At 37.9% G+C, this 13,429-nt stretch overlaps 2 protein-coding genes across 5 annotated transcripts in view; both read left to right on the forward strand.

The window, feature by feature from the left end:
* Positions 1–3,236: 3,236 nt before the first annotated feature.
* Positions 3,237–8,946, forward strand: LOC106877954 (uncharacterized). Of its 3 annotated transcripts, XM_089344065.1 has the most exons (3): positions 3,237–3,754; positions 5,295–5,452; positions 7,769–8,946. In XM_089344065.1, the coding sequence occupies exon 3, from the start codon at positions 8,036–8,038 to the stop codon at positions 8,885–8,887; it is 852 nt and encodes a 283-aa protein (XP_089200191.1). In that variant the 5' UTR covers positions 3,237–3,754; positions 5,295–5,452; positions 7,769–8,035; the 3' UTR covers positions 8,888–8,946. The 3 variants fall into 3 exon arrangements, with proteins under 3 accessions (XP_089200191.1, XP_089200190.1, XP_089200192.1); XM_089344064.1 differs by lacking the exon at positions 5,295–5,452 and having other exon boundaries at positions 3,241–3,754; XM_089344066.1 differs by lacking the exons at positions 3,237–3,754; positions 5,295–5,452 and adding an exon at positions 3,813–4,373.
* A 2,882-nt stretch (positions 8,947–11,828) lies between these two features.
* The window catches only part of LOC106877949 (uncharacterized), a 9,200-nt gene continuing 7,599 nt past the window's right edge, over positions 11,829–13,429 (forward strand). For both annotated transcript variants that reach the window (XM_089344037.1, XM_089344036.1), the window contains exon 1: positions 11,829–12,243. The gene's annotated coding sequence lies outside the window, so the exon portion shown is untranslated. The remainder of the gene's footprint in view (positions 12,244–13,429) is intronic.

The following is a 13,429-nucleotide window of genomic DNA, read 5'->3' on the forward strand; positions in this document are numbered from 1 at the left end:
TATTCAGTTATACATTCTTCCCCATGGAATTGCTTGACATTTACAGCCATCTCGCTAACCTGTCACCCGCAGAGAGAAACGAGTGAGTTGCTGTGAATTACAAATGTAATATTTTGAATGTCATCGTAGTTTCCAGTTTTAGAGTCTGTGAATGTCATACATAATTTAGTTATTCTTTAGAAACTAAATCTATGGAAAGTATGGAGAAAGAAATAGTGACACTGAGGGGAAGCTTAGAGCTTGTTGAAAATTTTGTCTAATCCCTCAAGTTGTGAAAAGAAACAAACAACCCTGCACCACAAGTATTATCTTAACAAATAGGCGCAGGAGTGGCTGTGTGGTAAGTAGCTTGCTTACCAACCACATGGTTCCGGGTTCAGTCCCACAGCGTGGCACCTTGGGCAAGTGTTTTCTACGATAGCCTCGGGCCGACGAAAGCCTTCTGAGTGGATTTGGTAGACGGAAACTGAAAGAAGCCCGTCGTATATATGTATATATATATATATATATATATATATATATATATATATATATATGTATGTGTGTTTGTGTGTCTGTGTTTGTCCCCCCAACATCGCTTGACAACCGATGCTGGTGTGTTTACGTCCCCGTAACTTAGCGGTTCGGCAAAAAGAGACCGATAGAATAAGTACGAGGCTTCCAAAGAATAAGTCCTGGGGTCGATTTGCTCGACTAAAGGTGGTGCTCCAGCATGGCCACAGTCAAAAGACTGAAACAAGTAAAAGAGTAAAACACATAATTAATAACATGTAGTTAAATTTTAATTAATACCCAGTTGATTACTATTGGCATTGAGCAATGTCCTCAGATTTCTCTTTTTAAACTAAACCAAGAACTGATAGAAGTGGACCAAAGTAAAATTTGAAATGTCTTTCAAGTATTTTTATTGAAATATATCCAACATTATTGTTTGGACCTAGGTCAGCCCTGATTAAGTAAAAGACATTTCAGCAACGATCATCCTGTCTTTTTTTCTCTTCAGAAGATTTACCCTTCAGACATATTGGAATTATCTAATTAATTATTATTAATTGACTAAGATTTATGTTTTCATAATTTTTCTAATCAGTTTTGTAATACTCAAAGTCTTAAATATGGTAACAACTGACTCGGTCATTGATTTTAATGCACATGGAGTCCCTAGGTAACATGTCAGTTGTTTATTATTCAAAACTGTCAAGGACCCCATTATCTGATGTTCTTAGGTCAAGTAGGCCCCCATAATTTTTGCTTTTATACATTTGAGTTCAAAATTACATGATGTGTATGTAATAGAGCCTTTGTTTTATATATCACACACACACAAATCTACTCTATTCGCACACACATACACAATTCTTATTCTTTTTTCCCTTACTTAATATCTATATATTGTCAATAAATTCTTAAATGTCACCATTATATAACCTCACACACTCCACCTCTTTATATACGAAGTAGGAGTGTAATTAAGAGTTAGCTTATTTTGTAAATGGAATCGTGTAGAAAACTTTGCTAAATGCAATTAATATTGTAATGAATTGCTTGGAAGTCTAATAATAGGATAATCATATGTCAGGTCTCCATTTGTATGTATACACACACACACACACACACAGACACACACACATGCGTGTAATGCATATCAGTGTGTGTGTGTGTGTGTATTTATACATACGTAAATGTATATATATATATATATCTTTATGCTGGTATGACTGTTGGGTAAAATAGCTTCCTTCCCAACCACATGGTTGTGGGTTCAGTCTCACTGCATGGCACCTTAGGCAAGTGTCTTCTACTATAGCCTCGGGTCAACCAAAACCTATGAGTGGATTTAGTAAGTGGAGGCTGAAAGAAGCCAGTCATCTCTCTCTTTCTCTCTCTATATATATATATATGTAAGTATATGTGTGTGTGTGTGTGTGTGTGCATGTCTTTGTGTCTAGTTTGTTCCCCACCACCACTTGACAACCAGTGTTGGTGCGTTTACCTCCATGTAACTTAGCAGTGCAGTAAACGAGATCAATAGAATAAGTACTAGGCTTCAAAAACATTAAGTCCCTGTGTCGATTTGTTTGACTGAAAATCCTTGTCGGCAAGAATATTTAATATGTAAATAATTTTATTTTTAGTCAATAATAATTAAAAATAATTAACAAAACGATGACAATAGTGGTTTTGGTGGTGGTGTGAATGTGTGGCTTTACGCTGAACAAAGCAAAAAGAAAACACTTCACTTGTCCAGGGTGTGTAAATGAATGCGTTATTAGTTGCAAAGAGGTTGAATTATGTCTGTTTCTGTCTTAAGGCGGCTTAACCATTATGACACAAAGCTGGATTGTTACATGTTAAGAGGGAGGAAGTGAAGATAAAATCAAAATAACGACAGAGAGAGAGAGAGAGAAAATAAAGAGGAAAACAAGAACAAAAACAATCTATAAACTGTTGAACTGGTTTCCAATATACATTTGGGATTGTCATATTTCAAGACCTGCTATCAAAACAATACAGACTAGGCTGACACTTGTTTGTTTGTTTGTTTCTTTCTTTCTTTCTTTCTATCTATCTATCTATCTATCTATCTATCTATTATATATGTATGTATGTATGCATGTATGTGTGTGTATGTATGCATGTATGTATTCATGTATGTATTTATGTATGTATGTATGTGTGCATATATGTATGTATGCATGTATGTATTTATGTATGTATGTATGTGTGGGTGTGTATGTATGCATGTATGTATGTATGTGTGTATGTATGTGTGTGTGTATGTATGTATGTATTTATGTATGTATGTGTGTGTGTATGTATGTATGTGTATGTATGTATGTATGCATGTCATTGTTCAGTTTTATTTCAAGATTTCTTGCCAAAAGAGAGTCGGTTTCTAACCTACATTCAAGTCTCCTTCGTTGGAATTTCAACATCAACAATGGTATTTTTGTATGTATGTATGTATGTACATATGTTTGTATCACGTGCCTCCATTGTATCTTCTTAATCAACATACAATCCTTCTACTTCCAAAGAGAGTGTATGTATACATACATACATGCATGCCTACATATATATATATATATATATATATATATATATATATATATATATATATATATATATATATATATGTAGGCATGCATGTATGTATGTATGTATGTATGTTGTGTGGAGACGCAATGGCCCAGATACAACAGAAACAGGAAGAAAGAGTGAGAGAAAGATGTGGTGAAAGAGTACAGCAGGGTTCAACACCATCCCCTGCCAGAGCCTCGTGGAGCTTTTAGGTGTTTTTGCTCAATAAACACTCACAACGCCCGGTCTGGGAATCGAAACCGCGAGTCCGCTGCCCTAACCACTGGGCCATTGCGCTTCCACCGATGACAAATATAAACACCGATTAGCGACAATTTGTTTGCTGATAGCGTAGACAAAGCTTTAGTCTTTTGCTAGTCTCAAAGTTCCGTCTACTTCTCCTTCACGAGATACAATATATGGAAACACCGGTGTCCCAAAAGCCGCTCGTTAACGAGACGATTGTGTTGAACTCCTTGTTTTAAATGGAAGAAGTTACCCTTCCTAACACAAAACACGACAGCACTCAGCATATTTTGTGTCTGAACCTGCCTTGAGGAGTTAAGAAGCAATATACAATTATTCATTCCACATCTTGCTATAGATCACCGTTTTTTTTTTTATTAATGTTGTTGTTTATGGCGCACTGATTCGATGTTAATATACGAAAGCGGTAAGGTGACAAAGCTTTATTTCTAAGGCTTTAATAATAATAATAATGATAATAGTTGTAGAATTATATGAACCCTTCCTGGTTACAGTAATTATGTCTTAGTGAAAACACGTTACAATGGGGGTAAATATAGGGTCGGGGGTAAAATTTGTAACCGGGGCAAAATGATTTATTTCTGATTTCTCGTTATTTTCTTCCTGCGTGTTTGAAATCATTACATTGCGAGTATTGCATCGTTATTAAGTATTACTACCTTATATTTAGGAGTCGAAATTGGTCAGCATAGTTGTTGCTGTTGAAGTTCAGCGAGGTCAAAACAAAGTCAGGTGCCAGGTCCTCTTTTTTTACGAGGAATTTTTCCTCAACTTTGACCCGATTATAATCGAAGTTGCTAATAGAATATCTGGATGATTTTTGGTATTTGATAATCAATATTCTTTTCTCTATTGGATTCCAAGTCAATTTTCCCCACACACTAATGTGGACACTCCAGCAGATGGTGAAGAAGCTATAGATCAGTGGTTCTCAACCAGGGTCTATATAAGAGTTTTGGGAGTCCACACAAAATAGGAAATTGGGGATCTACAATAAGGGACCCTGAAAAAATTTTGGTTTAGATGTATGTATTGATATGGATTGCAAGAGTCCACTTAAATTCCTCTTAACTTCCAGGAAAATGAATATTTTTTCGTGAAATTTTCTACAAATATACCTTGATGTATGTACATTTCGAGCATGTAGGAATTTTGAAGGAAACAATTGCAGGTTATTTTTGAGAAGTGTTCCCCACTCGGTGGTGTTTCGGAGCAAGTCGTCCATATTTGTTTCATTTTTCTCTATTATGTGCGTATGTGCATCCGGACCTTCCAAAGTCGGGGGGTACAACTCTGTAGTTATGCCAGTTTCTTTGTGTGAAAACATTAATAAATAGCTTTCTATAAAACTAGTTTTTAAACATCAAATAGCAATGGGGTCCACCAGACGAAATAACAATGAAATGGATCCATAAATATAGAAAAAAAAAATGGTTGAGAACTCCCGCTATAGATAATATTTTGTGTTGACTTTTTTTCTTTTTATTTCATCGAGTTCCGCCAATTTCGTATCCTGTGCCATTTTTTCCTGATCCTCTTTCATTTCACCTAAATATTTATTTATTTTCTTTTTTGCATTTCTCATCTTTCTGATGTCTAGGGATGGATATTAATGTGTATGAATTTGTTTTCTGGAGAACTGGAGTGACAAATTTGCATTATCTTAGCTTACCCATTTTGCCCCAGCTAAATTTGTCTTTTTCATGCTCAAAGAAAACGACGATAATTTTCTGAAATAGTATTCAGATTATGTTACGATACTTTTAATACATTTAGGGAAGGGCATTTGCTTAGCTGGTATAGTTTTTGTAAGGCAGAGAACATTTGTAAAAGTATATTTTGTCTCATGTTCGCAAATGCAGTAAAAACACTCCATTCTGCTCCATCCCGTTTCCTCGTCTTAGATAATAACTTTGTAAGTAAAATGTTGGTCTATTATTTTTCAGAAACCACTTGATCGACGGTTGTTGTTGTTGTTGGCACTTCCGTCGCTTGCGACGTCGAGGGTTCCAGTTGATCCGATCAACAGAACAGCCTGCTCGTGAAATTAACGTGCAAGTGGCTGAGCACTCCACAGACACGCGTACCCTTAACGTAGTTCTCGGTAATATTCAGCGTGACAAAGCTGGCCCTTTTAATTACAGGCACAACAGAAACAGGAAGTAAGAGTGAGAGAAAGTTGTGGTGAAAGAGTACAGCAGGGTTCGCCACCATCTCCTACCGGAGCCTCGTGGAGCTTCAGGTGTTTTCGCTCAATAAACACTCACAACGCCTAGTCTGGGAATCGAAACCGCGATCCTATGACCGCGAGTCCGCTGCCCTAACCACTGGGCCATTGCGCCTCCACGATCGACGGTTACCTGTGTTGTAAAGTAAATTAATAAGTAATGTATATGAATAAAGCAACGTAATTATTTAGCGAAATGGGAATAAAACAGTTTCATTAATTAGCAAACATATCATCAATAAGATTCAAAAACCTGCTGAAATTTGCAAATTTATGTATCTCTGGATATTAGGATAAACAACATCTTCAAATAATGAATCTCCTTGTCACGTGTGAAGATATAACAATATATTATGAGAGAATATATGTCCTTGGGACTTGGGTAACCTTCCCCGCCATCACATACATGGTAGCCCTATAGAACAGCGGTTGGTGAACCAGGGTAAATTATCCCAAGTGGTGTAAAAATGAAATTCTTGTTGGCAACGAGGACTCATTAGATATAAGTAAAATTATATAAAAAACATGTTCCCTGTTAGCTTTGATTTTCTTCCATTCTCATCAAAGGGGTGATGTCAGCATAAATATATTTTGGGGTAATTGGTTAAAAAATTTCCCCAACCCCTGCTATAGAATATCATCATCATCGTTTAATGTCTGCTTTCCATGCTAGCATGGGTTGAACGATTTGACTGGGGATAGGCGAACCAGATGGCTACGCCAGGCTCCAATCTGATTTGGCAGAGTTTCTACAGCTGGATGCCCTTCCTAACGCCAACCACTCCGAGAGTGTAGCGGGTGCTTTTACATGCCACCGGTACAAAGGCCAGTCAGGCGATACTGGCAACAGCCACGCTCAAAATGGTGTTTTTTACGTGCCACCTGCACAGGAGCCAGTCCAGCGCACTGGTAACAACCTCGCTCGAATGCTTTTTCTCATGCCACCGGCACAAGTGCCAAGAAGGCAACGCAGGTAATGATTATGCTCAAATGGTGCTATTTATGTGCCACTGTCGGGGAAGCCAGTCAGCTGCTCTGGCAGCGATCACGCTCGGACGGTGCTCTAGAATAAGATTTCATGACATAATCAATCAATTATAAAGGAAATAATGGGAAAATATCATTATACTTAGAACCTTCTGGTGCAGCTCTTGCTCCCTGAGCCTGGGTAATGTAAGGTGGTGTGGTGGAGTTACATGAGGTTGGAATCTTCAGTATCTTCTGTGTTGTCAATGTTATCCTCTGTAGAAGACAGTGAGGTGGCAGGATCGTTAGCACACTGGGCAAAATGCTTAGTAGCATTTCAAACGTCCTTATGTTCTGAGTTCAAATTCCCCCAAGGTCAACTTTGCTTTTCGTCCTTTCAAAGCTGATAAAATAAGTACCAGTTGAACACTGGGGTTGATGTAATTGATTTATCCACCGTCCTTGAAATTGCTGGCCTTGTGCAAAGATTCCAATATTATCAGTTGTTTTTGGGGAAGATGGTAGAGATGGAATGCCTGGAGAGTCTATGCTAGACTCATAGTCATTGTTATTGGTTCTTACATATGAGGGGCTAAAGAACTGTCAGTGATGACTCCAGAAGGGTCACCAACGGTGCCACTTTCCATGGTATTGATGAGAAGCAGAAAACCCAAAGAAAGTAGTTATCATTGACTGCTTACTTGATGTTTGTTGTTCCCTATATATTTCTTTGTAGGGTGAAATACCATGATCTAGAATAGCAGCCACTGATTGTTTTCCCTCAAAACTTCAGTCTACTTCATGTAGGGGATGAGTTAGTTGCTCGTTGTCTGATGTTATAGCCCTTTTCTCAAATACCTTTTGCTGATAAAGGTCTCTTTCATCTGCATTCAGGACTTGACACAGTGAATATCCACCCTTGTTCGTCTTTTTACTAAATTCTTTTGGAAATCTGCAAGTATACTGAAAGATGAAAGGGTGAAGGAGATTGACGGGTGTCTATGATAAAATGATTTGGATGGAATGTAGGGCAGAGAAGAGGATGGCCAGAGATTGGGAAGGGCAAAAGGGTGAATGTAGTGAATGAAGGAGAGGTGATCAATGATAAAAACGAGTTGGATGGAAAGCAGGGAAGAGGAGGGGAGAGTATTTGATGACTAGAGATTGTTCCACTACTTTTTTAGTATCCTCTTTGTCTGATAATGTTCTTTTTTGCTGTGATTTCAGATCATCAGATGATCTGAATATTTTTACACCTGATACATCAGCCGCCTTCATCATCTTTAAAAGACTAAATCAGCATTTGGAATGTTTACAAGAAGAGTTTTCCTTCTTATTAAATATGGATTACGAATGAGTTTGCAGAGTCTCCATATCGCTGCAAAGATCACAGCTGCTGGAAATATAGCAGTTGAAAGATACATTTTTGCAAGAAATTAAGTATATGCAAAAAAGAGACAAACATCTGTATATCTTTGTGACAGGAGTATAATTATGGAAAATAAATTGTGTGAGAATAAAGTTGAATTTAAAACACAATCTAAAACGATTGATTCTCTAGGGAATATAAAAAAAGGAGCAGGTAAAACATCATACCAATGTGATGTCTGTAAGAAGACTTTTTCTCAAAAGAGCCACCTTATTAGACATGTGCGCATTCATACAGGAGACACACCATATCGCTGTGACATCTGTGGTAAATCATACACTCAGAAGCAAGCCTTAATTACTCACAAATATATTCATACAGGTGAGAAGCCTTATCATTGCAATACTTGTGGTAAATCATTCTCTCAAACTGACCGCTTAACTGCACACAAACGTATTCATACAGGAGAGAAGCCATATCATTGTGATATTTGTGGTAAATCATTCTCTAGACAAAGTGATTTAACTAAGCACAATCGCATTCATACAGGAGAAAAGCTGTATCATTGTGACATCTGTGGTAATTCATTCTCTCAGAGACATGTCTTAGTCACTCACAAATTTATTCATACAGGTGAGAAACCATATCAGTGTAATATCTGTGGTAATTCATTCTCTCGAAGTCATCGCTTGACTGAACACATACGTATTCATACAGGAGAGAAACCATATCACTGTGTTACCTGTGGTAAATCATTCTCACAAAATGGTGACTTGACTAAACATAACCGTATTCATACAGGAGAAAAGCCATATCGTTGTGATATCTGCGGTAAATCATTCACTCATAAAGAAAGCTTAACTACACACAACCGTATTCATACAGGAGAAAAGCCCTATCATTGTGATATCTGTAGTAAATCATTCTCTTATAAAACCAGCTTTAATACACACAAATGTTTCCATACAGAAAAGTAACTGTATCAATGTCAAAATATTGTTTGCAGTAAATAAAGTCGTCCAAGTTTGTCAATTAAGTTACTACATTTTTTTCCTCTTTGGTAGCAATATCAGGAATGCAGATATTGAATTGTGTCCTATGATGGCTCACAGAGTGAACCTCCAACTGTTACAAACAATTTTTCTCCTGTTTTTTTTTTTTCTTTGTCAGTGTATTTGGCAGAAAATGCTGCTGAGTGGATTCACAACTCAGTGTGACAATGAGAAAAGCTTTAATGTGAAAATGCATCAAATACAGGGCATTGGTTGGTCTGGGGTTATGGAAGCACCATATAGTGGCACTAAACCTGAAAACACTTGGTTGTGAAACACACTTCTTAACCGCACAGCCATGTCTGGGCCTATAATTTGGTACTTATTCTGTGAGTTCTTTTGCTGAACTATGTGGTTATCGGGGATATAAGCAAACACAAAATACACATATTTATACAGAGATGCCACCTTTTTGCCTACCAAATCCAATCACAAGGCATTAGTTGTCCCCAGTGTTTCTAGTAGAAGATTCTTGCCCAAGGTCCAAAACTATGTGGTTTGGAAGTGAACTTCATAATCACTCAACCTTACTTGATAAAATACTCAGTTTTAAAAGTGTCATCCATCACCCAAAGTGAAGCATGTGCTCATTTCTCCAAGTTGCATGTTGTTGTGCATACAAGAACTCTGTCATCTATTTCTAATCAGGAATTGCCCCTGCAATTCAAAGATCTGTTTTTGTTTTCTACAGCACCAATAATAATTATTTTCTGTACACTTCCATTATCATCATCATTGTTTAACATCTGCTTTCCATGCTGGCATGGGTTGGACGGTTTGACTGAAAACTGGTAAGCCAGGGAGCTACCCCAGGTATCAATCTGATCCTGCATGGATGACCTTCCTAATGCCAACCACTCCAAGTGTGTAGTGGTGGGTGCTATTGACATGATGCAGCATTGGCAACGACTACGATCTCACTTGGCTTGACAGGTCTACACAAGCACAATATATCACCAAAGGCTTCGGTCACCTGTCACTGCCTCCATGAGGCCCAGTGTTTGAACGGTGTTTTTTACATGCCACCAGCACTGGTGCTAGTCTGACAGTACTCGCATTGGCCATGACTATTATTTCACTTGGCTTAACAGGTTTTCTCAAGCACAGCATATTGCCCAAAGTTTGAAGGGTGCTTTTTACAGGCAATTATGCAACATTGGCATCAGCTACAGCTATGATATCACTTGGCTTGACAAGTCTTCACAAGCACGACATACCGCCAAAGGTCTCGGTCATTAGTCATTGCCTCCTTGAGGCCCCACATTCAAAAATCATGCTTCACTACCTCATCCCATATCTTCCTGGGTCTACCTCTTCCACAGGTTCCCTCCACTGTTAGAGTGGAGCACTTCTTCACACAGCTGTCCTTGTCCATATGCATCACATGACCATATCAGCACACCACATCTGATGCCCGACTCTAAAAGTCTACACAGAGTGTGGTTTTTAAGCTAGTATGTGTGTGTGTGCACATACATGTGTGGATGTATGCATGTATGTCGATATATATATATATGTATACATATACTTTTATACACACACACTTCAGTATAAGCTTTCAAACAGCATAGATTACGATTATAAAGAAATTTGTGGGGAAAATGTTTTCCGAAGGGGTGGGAGGGGACTGTCGATAAGTTCACACGATCCGTTTTTTTTTCCCTTCATAACTTTCAGGATCTCGTTTAGCACCCAGTCACCAAAACGGAAAAAAACCCCAGTCTAATGGGTGTAAAAAAAAAAAATGTGTAGAAAACGAATATGAAAAAAAAATTGCGCAAATGAACGGTGGTGGGGTGGGTGGTAGCCAAGTTATATCTTCCTCTCGCGAATTGTTGCCGTCAAATAATTACCCACCAAGACGAAGGTATGTACATACTCTTTTACTTGTTTCAGTCATTTGACTGCTGCCATGCTGGAGCACCGCCTTTAGTCGAGCAAATCGACCCCAGGATTTATTCTTTGGAAGCCTAGTACTTATTCTATCGGACGGGGACGTAAACACACCAGCATCGGTTGTCAAGCGATGTTGGAGTGGACAAACACATACATATATATATATATATATATATATATACGATGGGCTTCTTTCAGTTTCCGTCTACCAAATCTATTCACAGGGCTTTGGTCGGCATGAGGCTATAGTAGAAGACACTCAGCCCAAGGTGCCACGCAGGGGGAATGAACCCAGAACCATGTGGTTGGTAAGCAAGCTACTTACCCCACAACCACTCCTGCGCCTATGTTTGCACAAATTTCTGTTTTTATATTCGTTTTATACACGTTTTTTTTAACACCTATTAGATTGGTTTTTGTTTTTCGTTTTGGTGACCGGGCGCTAAACTAGATCCTGAAAGTTCTGAGGGGGAAAAACAGATGGTGTGAATTTTCTGACTCTGCTCTCCCCATCCCTTCGGAAAAAATTTCCAGCAGAAATTTTTTTATAATCCTAATTTGTGCCATTTGGACAGTATTTCTATAAAATTTCGCCAATATATATCCATTTTCCTGAAAGTTTTGAGGGAAAAATCGGACCTGTGAATTTTCCGAAAGTGTTCTCCCCACGCACCCTCGTTTGTTTGCGCAATTTTTTTAAAATTCGTTTTCTACATATCTTTTTACACCTAGTAGGCTGGGGGTTTTTTTTTTTCGTTAACGGGTCTCATACTATATATTGACCAATTATTCTAGGATAACCCTGTGTTTCTCAACAGGGGTCCATATGACCCTTGGGGTTAATACAAGAGGGATTTGGTTATACTTCTCCAATATACAAAATATTTTTACAATTCTTTTTTACAATTCTCAACGATATTTCTTTATAAAAGTGTAGTACCATTTTGGAACTTCTTCAGAAACGCACCTCTCCAACATCGTTACTGTTAGTGTTAACTGGAGAGGTGCGTTTCTGAAGAAGCACCACGACTCTTTAAAACATCGAATGGTTATGGGGGTCCACCTGTATAAATTAGGCATCGATAAGGTACACAGAATAAAAGAAATAAGTGTCGAGAAACAACAAGTGTGACCCTTTCAATATTTTGTCACGATGCGCAGACTCCATCTCAGCCTTTTGAGGTCACTTCCTCTTAACATTTCCTTTTGCAAATCACGAATTGTCTGTGTTAAATGTCTACTCAACAGATATAACGACAATGCATTATTATTTAACATCAGATTCTATATACACTCATACCTCGATACTATGGACCTCCCTGTAACGGATTTCGGAAGCAGCGGACAAAACCGCGGCCTATCAACAAAACTCTTCACCATCCATGGTAAGTCTGACTTTAAATTTTAAAATGTTGAATTTACTGAATTATAGTGTATATTTGACAGTGTACAGATATTTTACACTGTCAGATTGGATAGTGCGTTTGATTAAAAGTACGACCCTGTATTCATTCTTCTGTCTTTTCTAATGTAATTGTTGATATTAGCCACTCCGAAGGTAACCTAACCTTAATGCCGTTACCTACGGACAATCGGCTTCATCGGACCGACATTCCCCGCCCCTTTTCGTCCGTTGTACCAAGGTATGAGTGTATGTATGTATGTATGTATATATATATATATATATATATACATACATACATATATATATATATATATATATATATATATATATATATATATATATATATATATATATATATATATATATATATAATTGCAGCGTGGAAGGTGTTTATAAGCCATTTAAAATAACACACAAAATCTGTTAGATTCACTTCAACATTTAAATTTGATTTGTCAAAATATTTTCGTCGCTTTGAGACCGCGACCTGTTCACTGACAAAATTCTGTGCTGCATCTGAGAAAGTAATAGTTAGTTCATGATATATATGTACATGTGTGTGTATGTATGTATGTATGTGCGTGTACATGTGTGCGCGTATGCATCTGTGTACATGCGTATGCATGTGTGCATGCCTATACACATGTATGTATATATGTGAGTATGCACGTATGTACTTATGGATGTACGTGAGTAATAGGGTAAGTGTGTAGACGTGTTTGTGTGTGTGTGTGTGTGCATATGTATGTACATGTGAATGTATGTTTATGTACTGATATGTGCGTCAGTTCAAGTTGTATACATGACAGTTACTTTGTTGAAGGTTGTATATACGCACATATATACATATGCATATACACATATGTAAACACGCACACACATATATGTGTGTGTGTGCGTTTGCCCCTCTCACCATCGTCTAACGGTGACCTAACTCCATCTTCTATCAGCATGCTGTAGACTGCCACAAGGGCTCCTTAGGGAGCCTTAAATTAAACATCTTGTCCAAACATCCCACTGATGCAATGCTGAGACAGGTCACTGAAGCTGTCTGTATACAGGAGTACAAACCCTCTCTCAACCGAAAATCCGAGTGGGGCAACATCCAGGTTCCACACGGGAGTACACCTCTATAGTCACCCTTCTTTCTCTTTTACACGTGGAAT

The sequence above is a fragment of the Octopus bimaculoides genome, chromosome 28 (genome assembly GCF_046866305.1).
Source record: "Octopus bimaculoides isolate indiv1 chromosome 28, ASM4686630v1, whole genome shotgun sequence".
Lineage (NCBI taxonomy): Eukaryota > Metazoa > Mollusca > Cephalopoda > Octopoda > Octopodidae > Octopus > Octopus bimaculoides.

Coding starts and splice junctions, on each gene's coding strand:
- LOC106877954 (XM_089344065.1), top strand. CDS start 8,036: ATGGAAAATAAATTGTGTGAGAATAAAGTTGAATTTAAAACACAATCT.